Genomic DNA, 17163 nt, shown 5'->3' with positions numbered 1-17163 from the left:
AATAAATAAGAAAAAAAAAGTCTTACTTCTGCTTCAGCTACAGTACACGACTGGAGGATCTGAATCCTATCATCATCCAATATTTCAACTGTCAAGAAGAACAACATAAGTTTGTCAGGCCAGTGGGGATGCAGGTAAACTAATTCTCAAAAAAAAATCCCTGATCTGCAGCGTTTGCTGATTTCCAGGATGTACATTCTCCCATTTCAAGCTACCAAATGTTGCAAACTTTCTGAATATTTAAGTCTGTCACACAGTAGGACAAGCTGGCTAAAGCATCTGTCAAGAGACTTAAAATATTTCCTCTTCTTCTAGTCAATAAACACCCACATCGAAGTCCTAACAATCCAAGCTTAAAGTAACATGTATTTTAAATAGCAACCCATAACCTAGTGGTCATCAAAAGTCTCTTTAAGATGCTAACTCCGCACAACATTGTAAATCAACTGTATTTCAATTTAAAAATAAAGGACTCGGAGTTCCCGTCGTGGCGCAGTGGTTAACGAATCCGACTAGGAACCATGAGGTTGCGGGTTCGGTCCCTGCCCTTGCTCAGTGTGTTAACAATCCGGCGTTGCCATGAGCTGTGGTGTAGGTCACAGACGCAGCTCGGATCCAGCGTTGCTGTGGCTCTGGTGTAGGCCGGTGGCTATAGCTCCGATTCAACCCCTAGCCTGGGAACCTCCATATGCCGCGGGAGCGGCCCAAGAAATAGCAACAACAACAACAACAAAAGACAAAAAAGACAAAAAAGACAAAAATAAATAAATAAATAAATAAATACATAAAAATAAAGGACTCAAACCCTATGCAGGTGACCCTATCAAGAACCAAATAATGGTAGGACAGCTATTTCTACTCAGTTCCTAAAAGCTGCCCAGGCTTCTAGACTCACAACATACACACTAGACAACCAACAAGTTTTGTTTCTAGGAGGCCAACTTTACTTATCATGTGGGGAGCTGAAAACTAGACAGGACACCAAGGACATTTAGCCCAGAAACCAAGCTAAGATGCCACCGGTTCTCTACTACTAATCTCTCCACTCCTAAAGACGACAGGTATTTTACTTTTCCTGGCACTGGGACCAAAATGGACCTTGCCGCTAGGGAGTTTGAGCAAAATACAGCCTTCCTCTCTGGCTCGCTAGTTATTTAGCTATAAACAATGTACACGGCAACCCACATGACAGCACACAGTAAGCTGGCCAAACAGGTAAGATCCGTCTACAGCTTCACGGTGTTGACCACAGGCATCTCTTCTTCCTCTGTCTCAGGGGTCTCTCGGCTCCAGACATTCAGAACTCTCAGTGTGTACTGGCTCCAAGTCAAACCAGCACGTAAAGTAAAAAGTACTTAGAAAGAAGCCTTCTTCCCTAAACTCTAATATCTTTCTCTTACATTTTACTCACAAATTCTAAAACTAATAAATGTAAAAAAACAAAGGCAGAAAACTTCCACTAATTTTTACCTCTGACCGAGTAATCGAAACAGAAATTTTTAGTAAGCTACCACGTAAGAGTCAACGTTAGTGTTCAAGAAACTAACTGTGTTCCAGTAGTTTGCTTAGAAGTGATTCTACATAGCACAGCTTTTTGAGCTGGTTACCTTTTCGGGAGAGTCGGTAAGCATGTATCTCCAGAACAATCTCTGTCCCAACATGCCAGGCTACAAATCCAATCATTGCATAGGTTTTCCACGGGCCAGGAAGATCCAGTCCTGGTAAATCCATTCCTAGGAATATTGCTGCCACTACATTTATAAGAGAAAAAAATATATATACATTCAAATGTAATTCAAGAGGTAACTGTGTATGTGTGTTTACATGTATGTAAATTACATCAAGTAAAGCACACAAAAAGAGTTTATGAGATGAATTAAGACGAATTAATTTAGTCTTTTTTATTGTAAGACCAGAAAGGCTACAATGGGAGATTATAATTACGATCTATTCCTCGTTAAAAAAAAGAGGCACTTTCTGAAATGTCTGCAATGTAGGAAGGAAGAAAAGTATGGAAACAGTTTCTTTCTTTCTTTTTTTTTTTTTTTCATTTTTGGCCGCCCTGAAGCGTATGGAGTTCCCGGGCCATGGAGCAAATCCCAGCTGCAGTCGAGACCCAAGCCACATTTGTGCAATGCTGGATCCTTAACCCACTGTGCTAGGCTGGGGATTGAACCTGTATCCCAGCACTCCTAAGACACTGCTGATCCTGCTGGGCCACAGAAAGAACTCCTGGAAACCATTTCTGATTATACCTCCCCTTACATGAATTTCTATGGACTTTAGAAATATGAGGGAAGGAGGTGTCAGCTTAGTATTTATTGTATAAAGCATCAAAATGTACTGGATAATCATACTTGACTTTCGAAAAACACCTTTCCCTGGAAGGCATCATCCCCATGGAAAGGACCTAGAGAAAGAGAGCTGCGGCCCCTTGAGCCCACTGCAGCCCATCCATGACGGACCCTCAACTTGAGCTGCTTAAATGTTTGGTCATCAGCACAGCTTATTCTGTCAGTAAAGGCAAATGCTAAAAAATGTCTTAAAAGGAAAGTTTTAAAGGTATTTGGAAAAAAAAAAAAAACCATAAAACTGAAATAATGCCTTAAATAGTCACCTCTAGAAATTACTTTCTGGATTTCAATGTTTAAGGCTGATTTCTCCTCAACAACCAATTACTCCAACTACTAATACATCTAAAAATCATTTAAGCCAAATTACAACTTGCAATATAAAAACTAGCAATTATATATGAATAAGTGGCATCACAATTACTTACCTGCTATTATTCTAGCAGCTGTTCCCACACTCCAATGAGTCCAGTTAAACATTTGCCTCCTACCAAATAAAGAACCAGTCAGTATTCTTAAAAGTGATAGAACTACAATTAATTCCCAAGAGAATAAAAAGCATGCTATTTCCCTTAACGGCTAGGCATCAGATATCAGAAATACATTTTAAAACCTTTGAAAATAAATATAATTTATCACTGAATTTTATAAAGTGCAGAAAAGGAATTTGTGTGCCAACTAATGACATCTACACAAGAGCACTGATAAATGAAGACGCCAAGTACCTTGGGTCATGAGAGGGTGGTCTGAAGGCCGCCAAAAGAAGCTGAAGAACTGCTAGAATCATCACGGTACAACCAAGGAACGGGTGATAACCTGCATGCTGAACACAGTAATGTCATTTTAATGGCCTCAATGCCCATCCATTTAAACCCTCAAGTTAAAAATAATACACACAGATGTATTCTTATAGGGTTTTTCCAGAGCTTCAAACATTTAATAATGATAACAACAGGTACCTTTCACTGAGTATCTACACACCAGGCATATACTTCATACACATGGTCACTATGATGACAGTTAGTGGAACTGAGACTGAGAGAGATCGAGTAGCGCATCCGAGGCCACACGGCGTGTAAACGGTTGTGGGAGAATGAATGCACAGAACGCCACCTCTTCCCATCAGGATGCTAGATGCCCACCAGCACCAGGACAGCCATTCGAGCCCATCTAGGACTAGTCAGTGTTTGATTTTATTTGAATCCGTATCCCCCACCTGCTCAACACTCAACAGATGTTTGTTGATTAAGTGAATAACCTGCATTGTCACTGTATTACAATCTCATCGCCTCTGTTCAGAACGTGTTGAATCATCAACCTGCTATCTCAACAGGTTCAGTGACACTCCTCCCTCAGTGATGTGTGCCTGCTGAAGGGAGCAGAGGATTGGCTTAGACCGTGCTGCACAACTATTTCACTTTAAAACGCAGAGATTGAGAACATGTTCCACTGCATGACACGTTTAGATGGAGGATGGCACAATCTGTTGTCACTGACTGCCCTGCTTGGGGAGGCTCTGAAACCTGTGATCTAGAGCAAGGACACAGGGGTTTCTAAGCCAAGATAGGAAGCTTCTGCTAATTAGGAATTAAAAGCTGACAGAAGAGCACCATAAAGCTTTTAAACTATGGACTCAGTTATACACGGATAAGTTATAGCCTGGACCGTGGAGCTGGAACGTGAACCTAGCTGCTAAAAAATAGTAACAGGGGGTTCCTGTCGTAGCTCAGTGGTTAATGAATCCAACTAGGAACCATGAGGCTGTGGGTTCGATCCCTGGCCTCGCTCAGTGGGTTAAGGATCAGGCATTGCCATGAGCTGTGGTGTAGGTCTAAGACTCGGCTCAGATCCCACGTTGCTGTGGCTCTGGCCTAGGCCAAAGGCTATAGCTCTGATTCGACCCCTAGCCTGGGAACCTCCATATGCTGCAGGTGTAGCCCCAGAAAAAAAAAAAAAGAAAGAAAGAAAAAAACCGTAACAGCAGCTACAAAATTCTTATGTGTTTAGAATCTGCTGGGAATGATGTTGAGTGCTTTCAGTTCATTAACTCTCAACCCTCAGCGAGCCTATGAGATAGACAGTATACTACTCCCATTTGAGTAAACTGAGGGACGGAGAAGTGAAGCGACTTGCCCAATGTGTCCAAGTAACAAACGATGACATGAGGATTTGCAGACTTGTGCTCTCAACCTTACTATCCTCTTCCTAAACTGCAAAGACTGCAAGCTACAGAGTTTACAAAGGAAGTTTTATGCTTGTCCCAAGTACCTGGAGAGAATAAAGTTCCAATGTCTTGATTCATATCAGAAAATCTTCATAATTTCCTTTGCAGAACAGATGGACCCATTTATAAACCATCTAAAAAAGCAGGAAGGAGCTTTCCTAGTAATGTCTGTGACCCAAGATCCATCAATCTTAGTCCTTGTAGCAAGAGCCCAAACTGAAGCACTAAATCCTGACATCAAATTCTGACCAGCTGGGAAACTGGAAGAGTATAATCAGAAGCACAGGCTCTGACCTTAGGTACGTCTCCCACTCTTGTCAAGCCTTACTCATTCACTTGATAAGTATTCACTGAGTACCTGATGTACCAGAATGTTCTGGGTATTAGAGATACACCAGCAAACATACCAGTAAATAACCCAGCTCTCATGGAGCTCACAAACTAGTGTGAGGAGGCAGACAAAGAACAAATACCTCACATAAGTAAATTATATGAAATGAATAAGGTCAAGAGTGCCTTAGGAAAAAACAGAGCAGGGCAGGGCTCTTTGAGAAGTTATTTTTGAGTAAAGGCTTGAGAAGGTGAGGGTAGAGGAAGCATGACCGAGGTGGAGGCAGACAATAAAGCAGAGCACGCCTAGCATCAGGCCAGTGTGAGATGAGACGAGCCACGTGATGAGGGGGGAGGTCAATTCAGAGAGTAACTGGCAGCCAATCACGGAGGACTTTGACCTTTGAGTAGAATTGAGACATCAGAGAAAACAGTTTGGGACATAGAAATGACATGATCCAATTTACATTTTTTAAAAATCGCTCTGAGCAATGAGATCCTGCTGTACAGCACTGGGAACTGTATCGAGTCACTTATGATGGAGGATGATGGAGATAATGTGAGAACAAGAATGTATATATATGTATGTGGGACTGGGTCGCCTTGCCGTATGGTAGAAAACTGACAGAACACTGTAAACCAGCTATAATGGAAAAAATAAAAATCAGTTTAAAAAAAATCACTCTGCTCCTTGGTTGAAAACAGACCAATCAGACGCCTACTCCAACAGTCCAGGCAAAAGACGATGGCGGCTCAAACCCACACAGGAGCACTAGTGACGGTGAGGAGTGTGGTATTAGACTTGTGTGATGCGAGGTGTACAAGCAGAGTTAAGAATAATTCTCAAGCTTTGGCCTAAGAAGAGAACTGCCAACAACTATTATGGGACGGCGGGACTGGGAGAGAAGATCAGGACTTCAGTTTGAGATGTCTTAGACCTGCCAGGTGAGTTCCTGAGTAGAAAGCTGGATGTGTGAGTCTCAAGCCAGGGAGAGGTCTAAGCTGGAGATACCCATTTGAGACATTGTGACAACGATGAGATTATTATCTATAACTACTTCATTTGAGGTTTAAATTTGGTAACATACATAAAGCACTTAGCACAGCTGCTCCCATAGCATTAGTTAGAGAAAACCACATTCAGTGTTCATGTTCCTTAGATATCATACTTTCAATTTTCACCATTCCTTAGTGAGAAGACTCATGAAAGCTATGCAGTGTATACCTCACATCTAAGGCAACCTAAAGATACATTTCATTACCAAGTAATCTGCACTGACATTCTCACTCCATCCCTGACCCCCAACCATGTGAATTAGTTATCAAATGAATCAAAAAGGAAAGGATATGTGCAGAAATATCTTTTTATCCATCATTTGAGAATAAAACAGCAATCTCCCTTGACACCAAAATGAATTTAAAACATATAAATAGAATGGAAGCATTCCGTTTAAGAACTACTTACCCAATTCCAGCCTCTTCTGTAAATAAAAGGCAGAAGAAAAGCAATGAAGGTGAAGGCAGAAGTAGTGAGCATGAGCCCTCGATGCACCTGCAAGGGTGAAAGGACAAAATGAGGAGAGAGTCGGCTGTGTGGGAGAAAGGAGCTGGCGTCATGAGGATGATCATGGGATGAGATTCACGGAAGGCACGCATCTGACAACCTACTACAATGTGGGGTCAGTTAAAAAAAGAATTTGACTATATCACTGAACATTAAAGAAAAGCCTAAGCTGCCAACCTCATCATTCAAAAGCATCTGCCAAGGCCTCAGCTGCACAGAGCAGCTGGAACGGATATTTCACACATACTTACCTGCCGGGTCCATCATTGCCTTCCAAACATATTTTTACTAAGTTTCACCACCAAGCACAGTGCTTGGATACAATAAGACTACAAGGAAACAGAAGGTACTAGTTTCTGAGGAGTGTGGAATTTAATTGAGCTGAGAAGAGAAACACATTTGAAATGTATAATTCATTATCCAAATGAGAAGAATACTGAGCGTGAAAATGGGCCCTGCTCATTGATTATGCCAAGATAACCAGTGCAAACCAAAACCGTCCCAGAGAAAGTACGACATAGAGTCATCCATAAATATAGACATCATAGTTTTAGAGACAGTGGAGGAGTTCCCATTGTGGCGCAGTGGTTAACGAATCCGACTAGGAACCATGAGGTTGCGGGTTCGATCCCTGGCCCTGCTCAGTGGGTTAAGGATCCAGAGTTGCCGTGAGCTGCGGTGTAGGTTGCAGATGCGGCTCGGATCCCGTGTTGCTGTGGCTCTGGGGTAGGCCGGCGGCTACAGCTCCGATTAGACCCCTAGCCTGGGAACCTCCATATGCCGCAGGAGCGGCCCTAGAAAAGGCAAAAAGACAAAAAAAAAAAAAAAAAAAAAAAAAAAAGACAGTGGAGAATTTGAGTTAGTAAAGAGGAGACAAAAAGAATTTTCCAGCTGGGAATATCCACCTGAGAAGATGAGAGAAAGCAATCAGAGGCAGACAGACAGGAAGGAGCAAGACATGCATCATGATAAAGAATAAATAAAAAGATTGACGCTGCCAGCCAATGGTGAGACATGATGTTAGAGAAGGTAAATCTTAAAAGCTATAAACGTATATGAAGTCTCAAGAACACCTTCTGATAAAGTCAAAACTGTTCCAATGAGGAGTATTTTTTTCCTACAAACAGACATGTACATTCTGTCTCGGCACATACTCATTGATCTTCCACTATGTGTGCAAAAAGCTATACCCCATGACAAATGAAAGGTTTGTTTTGCTTTGTCTTGAGGAGTATTTATTGACTCTTGCTAATGTTTCTATTTTTTTAAAAAACTGCCTCCTCATTCCATGGGAAGGAAGAACATGAAAAGGGACATGTTCAGTTTTTCTTCCCACCCACAGGGGAGATACGTGATGCTGACGGGTGAGCTAGGAATGGTCCGACACTTACTGGCCCCTAACCAGAGGACGCACTGCAGCTCTGCAATGTAGTAAGCACCCACCGTGTCTTTCTTCAGCGCTACAGCCTTCCCTGATCCACCTGTGCTCAGTGCAGTGGGCACATGCTCTTCTGCTCTCTTCCTCTGAAACTAGACATGGAACTCAAGATCCCTTGGGGCCCAGAGTCCATGTTACAAAGGAATGCACATGGCCGTGATACATTCTCCAATCCAGCCTGACCCTGCATAAAGCTGTCTTCATTTTGAGCTCCATCAAGCATCTTATATCTATTCTCAGTTGGTTAGGAAACCAAAGGGCAAAAAGAAGAAATTACAAGAGTTCCCGTCGTGGTACAGTGGAAACGAATCCGACTAGGAACCATGAGGTTGTGCATTCGATCCCTGGCCTCGATCAGTGGGTTAAGGATCTGGCATTGCCGTGAGCTGTGGTGTAGGGCGCAGAGGCGGGTCGGATCTGGCATTGCTGTGGCTGTGGTGTAGGCCGGCAGCTGTAGCTCCAATTAAACCCCTAGCCTGGGAACCTACATATACCAGGGGTGCGGCCCTAAAAAGCAAAAAAAAAAAGAAAGAAAGAAAGAATTTCAAAATTATAACTATGATCACAAAAAAATGCACATTTTCATATCTGTCACATTGCCATGTTCAAACAATATTGAAATTGCATTAAACTTTTTCTCCACCTACCTGAAACCATGCTGCATCACCAAATAAAGGCTTTGGCCAAACAGGTTTGAAGAACCGGGCGATCAGTACACCAATGCTAACGGTAGTCATCCATGCCACAAACATTAAGGCACCTACAGGTGGGGAAAGGCAATGGTTGACAACACAATCAAATTAAGCTGTTTCTTAAATGACCAAGCCAAATGCTCAGAAAATGTAAATAGCTAACAAAATACATTCAGCTGACACAGGCATAAGCTAAATATCAATGCTTTAACCACCACCACTGCTACTTGAATCGCTAACAGTTCCAAAGCTCTTATTTCATGCCGGGCACTGTCTCCAAGTGCTTTACATGCATTAATGGGATCATTCTTTACAACAATCCTATAAAGTAGTTACAATTATTATTCCAGTTTTGCTGGATGAGGAAGGAAAGCATAGGAAAGTTAAGTAACTTGGTCAAGGTCACAAAGTCAGAATTTGAACCCAGTCTGTTTCACTTAACTGTCTAATCATGATACTAATGCAGCCTGTCTGCAGTTACCTCAGAATCTTCTCACGTCTCACTCCAAAAAATGACAAAAAACCGTTAGGCACATTATTTCTGAATCCAGTTACTGTCAAACTAGAGCTACTAGTAAAAGCAAAATAACAACAACATAGATATTTTCAAGCTTAACTGTGATGACATTTATTAAAACTCTTCTAGAATAGACAACGCTGGAGAATATAAAAGAAATATACCAATTAAGAACAGTTCCGGAGGTTCCCATTGTGGCTCAGTGGTTAAAGAAGCCAACTAACATCCACAAGGATGCCAGTTTGATTCCTGGCCTCGCTCAGTGGGTTAAGGATCCGGCGTTGCCATGAGCTGTGGTGTAGATCGCAGACGAGGCTCGGATCCCGCGTGGCTGTGGCTACGGTGTAGGCCAGCAGCTAGAGCTCTGATTTGACCCCTAACTTGGGACCTTCCACATAGCAGGAGTGTGGCCCTAAAAAGACAAAAAAAAAAAAAAAAATTTCCCCTAACCAATACCTTTTTTTTTCTTTTTAAGGCCACAACTGCAGTATATGGAAGTTCCCAGGCTTGGGGTCGAATCGGAGCTACAGCTGACAGCTGCTGGCCTACACCACAGCCACAGGAACCCGGGATCTGGGCTGCATCTGCGATCTCCACCACAGCTTGTGGCAATGCCAGATCCCTGACCCACTGAGCAAGGCCAGGGATTGAACCTATATCTTCATGGATACTCACTAGATTTGTTTCCACTGCACCACAAGAGGAACTCCCCAAATACCAACATATTACAATAGTGTGGTATTGTATACACTTACACTATTCCCTACCTTTCAATCCCATTTTTTCAACAATAAGCTGAACTACTTTTAATGGAATCAACTTTTACCTATAGAACTAGAGCACATTAGAACCTCATTTCTAGGCTACTGATCTTCCAACTTGGTTCACCTCATCATCTTAAGTATATGATACCTAAATATAGCACTGAGAATTCTGTATACCTCAAATATTTGTACATTGATCAGTTCTTTAACAAAAAAAATTATCTTTGAATAAAGACTATCATTATAATTAAACAATCACGATCATAAACCACTCTTTTATTGGCATTTATTTTAATAAATGTCATAATTAAAGTCATAAAAGTTAAAATAATTAACTCAATGATACTCAATCCTGGCCACAGTTAGAAACAACTAGAACAACCCTCCTACACTGTTGATGGGAATGTAAATTGGTGCAGCCACTATGGAGAACAGTATGGAGGTTCCTTAAACTAAAAATGGAGTTACCATATGATCCTGCAATCCCGCTCCAGGGCATATATGCAGATAAAACTCTCAGTCAAAAAGATACATGCATCACAATGTTCACAGCAGCACTATTTACGGTAGCCAAGGCATGGAAGCAACGTAAATGTCCACAGACAGATGAATGAATAAAGAAGATGTTCTGTATCTACACAGCGGAATACTACTCAGCCATAAAAAAGAATGAAATGCCATTTGCATCAACACACATGAACCTAGAGATTATTATACTGGGTGAAATAAGTCAGACAAAGTCAAATATCACATAATATCACTTTTATGTGGAATCTAAAAAATAATAATAATATAAATGAACTTATTTGCAAAACAGAAATAGACTCACAGACATAGAAAATAAACTCATGGTTAACAAAATTCAGGGAAGGTGGGGAATAAATTAAGAGTTTGGGATTAGAAGATACATAGTGCTATATATAAAAGAGATATACAACAAGGATATACTATAGCACAGGGAACTAGATTAAGTATTTTGTAATAGCCTATAATGGAAAAGAATCTAAAAAAAATAGTTTTATATATAACTGACTCACTTTGCTGTACACCTGAAACAGTGAAAACAACTATATTTCAATTTAAAAAAAGAAACAATTAGTGCACTTTTTTAAAATTATGGATGTTTTAAAAGCTCCACGGGTGATTTTAACATTGCAGTCAGGGTTAAAACTACTGATTCATCCCTACTCTCCATTCTTACTAAAAATAAGCATACATTAAGATAGAAAATGCTACCTGCAAATGTTCATGTGTAAACATATGTTCATAAGATTTATGAACATTTGCTAAATTACGCCCAGTACCATTCTCAATCTAGCCAGCACTAAATTTATTCCACAAAGTAGTAATACTACTACACATATAACTTACCATGAACCTTCAGTATGAGTAAAGAATGAGATCCTCCTATGTTCTTGGGAGAGCCTGTCACATTGTATTTTCCATATGTAATCAAAGGTTGTTTAGAATGCTTATGAATTCGACCTGAAATTTTTTTTTCAAATGAAGATAAATTAATTCCTCAGGAGAGAAGGAATGAAGAGACAATGGCATGGCATAGCAACAAAATCTCTTAAGGTAATAAAACACAAATAAATTTCAACAGCAATGACAAACATAAAATATTGTACATTGATTATAGTATATATTAATACATATGTATCCGTATATTAATATTATATACTATAACACATGGGGTAACATTTTTACATATAAAATTATATCTATGAGTACACAGAATTATTTCAAATAGTTTGTGTATGTGGGTATGTATGGGGGTATGTGTTCATTCTGGGAATATATCCTACAGAAATATGTACCTATTAAAGATATATGTACATGAATGTTCACAGAAACGTTTTTTCAGATGGCCAAAAAAAATTTAAATAAGCTAAATGTTCATCATTAGGAAAATGAGTAAATAAATTATGGACTATCCATTATTTTTAGAATATATGCAAGTATCCAAAGGATTTAAAGTAATTAAGAAATTTGATATGAAATATATATGAATCTTTGTCTCAAACAAATAAATATTAGAGTACATACTTCATCTTAATAATTTCCAAAAATAAGTATTTATACAAGACACAGGTTATACTATCTAAAATGAAACAAACGATTAACAAAAAAAAGTTAGGAAAAAATGGTCCAGCTAGATATTTATAAAACCACTCTATTGAAACAACTCTTGACTTACATAGAAAATCAAAATTAGGGAGTTCCCATTGTGGCGCATCAGAAACAAATCCGACTAGGAACCATGAGGTTTCAGGTTTGATTCCTGGCCTCACTCAGTGGGGTAAGCATCTGCCATTGCCGTGAGCTGCGGTGTAGATCGCAGACACAGCTCTGATCTGGCATTGCTGTGGCTGTGGTGTAGGCCAGAAGCTGTAGCTCCAATGAGGCCCCTAGCCTGGGAACTTCCATATGCTGCCAGTGCGGCCCTAAAAAAAGCCAAAAAAAAAAAAATCAAAATTAAAATTACAAGTCCCCTCAAAATGAATAACAATGAAGGTGCTTTACATCAAAATACATGCGATGCAATCAAAGTACTATTCAAAAGAAGTTTTTATCATCCTAAAAACATTTCCTTGGGGAGTTCCTGTCATGGCTCAGTGGTTAATGAATCCAACTAGGAACCATGAGGTTGCGGGTTCGATCCCTGGCCTTGCTCAGTGGGTTAAGGATCTGGTGTTGCCTTGAGCTGTGACGTAGGTCAAAGACACGGCTTGGATCTGGCATTGTTGTGGCTCTGGCACAACAGCTCCAATTAGACCCCTAGCCTGGGAACCTCCATATGCTGCGGGAGCAGCCCTAGAAAAGGCAAAAAGACAAAAAAAAAAAAAAAAAAAAAAAAGAATTTCCTTGGGAGTTCCCGTCGTGGCTCAGTGGTTAATGAATCCGACTAGGAACCATGAGGATGCAGCTTCAATCCCTGGCCTTGCTCAGTGGGTCAGGGATCTGGCGTTGCATGAGCTATGGTGTAGGTTGCCGAAGTGGCTTATATCTGGCGTTGCTGTGGCTCTGTCATAGGCTGGCAGCTACGGCTCCGATTAGACCCCTAGCCTGGGAACCTCCATATGCCATGGCAGCAGCCCTAGAAAAGGCAAACACACACACACACACACACAAATTTCCTTAAAAAAAAAAAAAAAGTATTGAAGCAATCATTTCATTCAAGGTGCATTTAAAACAACAAAATACAACCTATCAAACCAGAAAGAAAAATTGATTAAAAATAAAAGTAGAAGTTAAGCTAACAAGTCTAAAAATGAGAAGAATCAAGTTTGTAAAAGGCCATAAAAATCAATTGAGTTTTTGGCAAATCTGACCACAGATAAAAAGAATATCAGAGTTCCCTTTGTGGCTCAGTGGTTAACGAATCTGACCAGGAACCATTAAGTTGCGGGTTCAATCCCTGGCCTTGCTCAGTGGGTTAAGGATCCAGTGTTTCCGTGAGCTGCGGTGTAGGTCGCCCACTCAGCTCAGATCTGGTGTTGCTGTGGCTCTGGCACAGGCCAGAAGCTACAGCTCCTATTCAATCCTTAGCCTGGGAACCTCCATATGCCGTGGGTGCAGCCCCAGAAAAAAAAAAAGACAAAAAAAAAGAAAGAAACATCACAAACAATATCAGAAATGAAAATGGTAACATAACCACTGATCCAGAAGATATTCTTTAAAATTACATGAAAATGCTATAACAATTTTAAGTCAACCAAAATACTTCAAAATCTAAATGAAATGGATGAATTTCTGAGAAAATCTAGAATTATAAAAATTGATCAAAGTATTAGTAACTCCGAAGAATAATAATAAAATTTTATTTAATTAGTCAAATAGTTCCTTCCCTAAAAGCTTAAACTGTTACGTGATGAGTTCTATCACACCATTAAAAAAATGTTTTAACTTGAATGTTTACTGTGGTAAAGAAATGTGACCATATTCAGGTATGTGCTTTCTGAATGCTTCAACCGCCTATCTCTGAGCACTGTTGACAGCCACAGAAGAGAATTACCTACAGAAAGGTGGTGGTGGGGGAACAGCAGTTATAAAAAGAAGAGAAAGATAATGATGTGCTTAGCTTACAGCAGATGTAAGGTTATCAAGAAAAGTGAGTAGAAAACAGAAAACTGAAAAGTTATTTGAAATCTAAAAATGTTAAGCAATTTCCCCTATATCTTATTTTTGATAACTTTTGCTAGAGCACTTTTGCATATTTGGGTGGAAAGAGTAGTTAATTTTTCTGTTCTTATCAGTAATGTAGTATCTTTCCAAGCTTGGCATCATCTTAGGAAACATCCAAAGCTTCTGACTCAGCTTGATGTTCCCTCTGAGCTTTTAGGCTGCCACCAACAAATGCCTCCTGAGCACCAAGCTTGCCCCAGATGACGGGATTTTACATTTACATGAGCTACAGAGATTATACGATTGCTTTGAAAAAAAAAAATGGTTTCAACCTCACAAAGCCTCACTGCTTTTAAGCAGAGTGCAACTTATAAATGATCCACACATATTTGACTAGAAAACAGACAAGACAATGAGGTAGGTGGTAACTGTACTTTGTTCCCCAATACAAGGGAACTGGAGAGTGAATTCTCTGAAGCAGTAATATCTAGGCTTGTTTTTTTTTAGGTTTGGTTTTGTTGCTTTGCATTACACCAGTTTTTTTAAAACTGTGTCTCTGACATACATATTTTTGTTAATAAACATATTCATGCACTATTGTTTTAATACATTATGAAGAGTATTAAAACATAAAATTTTAGAGATAAAATAAACCTAAAGAGAAAGTTCTAGTATTGTTCTCTGTATCGCCTAGATTACCTTACAACATGTACACCTTGGTTGGGAGAACATGTCCTAGATCAGTAAGTTATCAAACCACAGTATGCAGAACAATCACCTGAAATGCTTGTTAAATGCAGATTCCACAGGTGATCAGTAGGCACATGAAAAGATGCTCAACATCACACTAGTTATTAGAGAAATGCAAGTCAAAACTACAGTGAGGTATCACCTCATACTGCTCAGAATGGCCAGTGTCAAAAGTCTACAAATAATAAATTCTGGAGAGGGTGTGGAGAAAAGGAACCCTCCTACACTGTTGCTGGGAATGTAAACTGGTGCAGTCACCATGGAGAATAGTGTGGAAGTTCCTAAAAAAAATTAAAAATAGTTACTATGATATCCTGCGATCCCACTCCTGGGCATTTACCCAGAAAAGACAAAAACCCAATTCAAAAAGACCCCAATGTTCAAAGCAGCACTATTTACAATAGCCAAGACATGGGAGCAGTCTAAATGTCTACAGACAGGTGAATGGATAAAGAAGATGTGATACATATATACAATGCAATATTACTCAGACATAAAAAAGAATGAAATAATGCCATTTGCAGGAACATGGGTGGACCTAAAGATTACTATACTACATGAATGAAGTGAAATAAAGACAAATATCCTATGATATCACTTATATACGGAATCTAAAAAAACTAGATAAATAAGCATACTTATAAAACAAAAATAGACTCACAGACAGAGAAAAACTTATGGTTACCCAAGAGGAATAGGTGAGGGGAAGGATAAAATAGGTGTTAGGAGTTGGGGATTAACAGATACACACAACTACATATAAAAAAGATAACCACCAAGGACCTACTGTACAGCACAGGGAACTGCATTTTATATCTCATAGTAATCTATAATGAAAAGAATCTGAAAAGGAGATATGTATATATGTATGCATAACTCAATCACTTTGATGTACACCTGAAACCAACACAATATCGTAATTCAACAACAGCAATTTAGTGGGTCTGGGATGAAGTTCAGGAACCTGCATTTTGAGCAGTCACTCCAGGTGGTTCTGAAGAAGGTGGTCTGAGCCCCACAATTTATGAAATACCACAAAGGACAAGACAGAAACCCTCTACCATGCCAAGAGCATGGCAACATCAGCAGGAGCAGGAGATAAAACAATATTCTTCTGCACATCTATTATCCACAAAGGAGGTTTTTCCGGATAAATGTAAGAACTATCACTTAAAACATTGTTTCCATCAGAAAATGCATTCCAATTTCTACAGTGCTGGCCTAAGAAGAAATTTTTGGCATCACCATAGACTTAAAAACACGCATAACTTATTGTACAACAGAATTCATCCATTTAAATAAAACTGCTTTTCTTTTAAAGTATAAGCCTTTCAAGTATAAAAATTTTTAAAGTATAAATGCTAACTGTTAAACCCCCTAGCGATTTAAGTCATTGAGTCAATGAGCTTTTGTGGAGCAGCTATAAGACACTGGGCACCAAAGGAAGCAGTCTGATAGAATAGAAATGAAGCAGGAGACAGAGAGGTCCCAGACTGAACAACCGTAATCTGTTCCCTGTGGACAGGTAACTGCAAGGTAAGAGCTGCATCCTGTTTGGATAAAAGATAGAGACCATCTATTTCCCATCCTTGAGGTCAAGGAGACCTCCGGAACTACGCACTGGCAGACAGGTGGTCAGAGAAAGGAGGGCACCAGACCATAGTACGTCCTGTCAACCTCCCAGAGACCCTTGTGCTGGAATCCATCCTGGCTAAAAGGTGTGCGTGCACACAGGGGAGTTCCTGAGTCCAGACAAAGCCAGATGAAGCAAAACGATTGGCCAGAGGAAGCCCACAAGGACTGCCCCTATACAAGAGATTTAAATGACCTCCAAAGCACGTGTTGCTCCTCTTCCTCCCTTGCTCTTTCTCTCTTTCCCGCTCCCCCACCAGCCTGCCTGTGCCTGTATTTTCTCCACACCTGTCTCCTCTTCCTTCCCCCTTTAAATAAACACTTAATTGCCTCACTACCCTCAGTCTCTTTGCCGAATTCTTTCTCCAAAGGGACAATGTTCCCGGGACCTACGTCAAGTGGTTAAGGTTCAGCATTCTCACCCGACAGCCACGGGAGAAAAGACAGAGCAACACTTTTGTAATTGGAACAAAATTGGGCTTAATTCCTGACTCTGCTAGTTTGATTTTGAACAAGTTTCTTTGCCTTTCTAGGCTCCAGTTCTCTTATCTCTACAATGTGAAATACAATTTCTATCTGCAAAGCCTCTGTGAGGAATAAATGAAATGTACGTAACATATAATAAATGAAAGCTGCAATAACGAAGGAGTTCCCACTGTGGGGCAACAGGATCAGCATCGTCTCTGGAGCGCTGGAATCTGATTCCCAGCCCAGGAACTCCATATGCTGTGGGGTAGAAAAAGGGGGAAAAAAAGCAGTAACACAATTACCTG

General features: G+C 40.1%; 1 protein-coding gene across 13 annotated transcripts in view; it reads right to left on the bottom strand.

Moving 5' to 3' along the window:
- Positions 1 to 17163, bottom strand: part of FRRS1 (ferric chelate reductase 1) — a 103288-nt gene that overhangs the window by 5408 nt on the left and 80717 nt on the right. For 12 of the 13 annotated variants that reach the window (XM_021088475.2, XM_021088480.2, XM_085020244.1 and 9 more), the window contains 7 exons: positions 11252 to 11365; positions 8555 to 8667; positions 6371 to 6457; positions 3077 to 3174; positions 2780 to 2838; positions 1608 to 1751; positions 27 to 88 (listed from right to left, as the gene is read on the bottom strand). In XM_021088475.2, the coding sequence (XP_020944134.1) occupies positions 27 to 88; positions 1608 to 1751; positions 2780 to 2838; positions 3077 to 3174; positions 6371 to 6457; positions 8555 to 8667; positions 11252 to 11365 (677 nt within the window). Of the gene's footprint in view, positions 1 to 26; positions 89 to 1607; positions 1752 to 2779; positions 2839 to 3076; positions 3175 to 6370; positions 6458 to 8401; positions 8668 to 11251; positions 11366 to 17163 lie in introns of all 13 variants that reach the window. The other variant, XR_014842713.1, reaches the window with a different exon arrangement.

This window comes from Sus scrofa, chromosome 4 (genome assembly GCF_054392235.1).
Source record: "Sus scrofa isolate SSC_HxYL_T2T_F1_AM1 chromosome 4, Sscrofa_HxYL_maternal_Yorkshire_Landrace_v2.0, whole genome shotgun sequence".
Lineage (NCBI taxonomy): Eukaryota > Metazoa > Chordata > Mammalia > Artiodactyla > Suidae > Sus > Sus scrofa.
The sequence above is the reverse complement of the archived record's forward strand: the minus strand, read 5'-3'. Positions and strand labels throughout refer to the sequence as shown.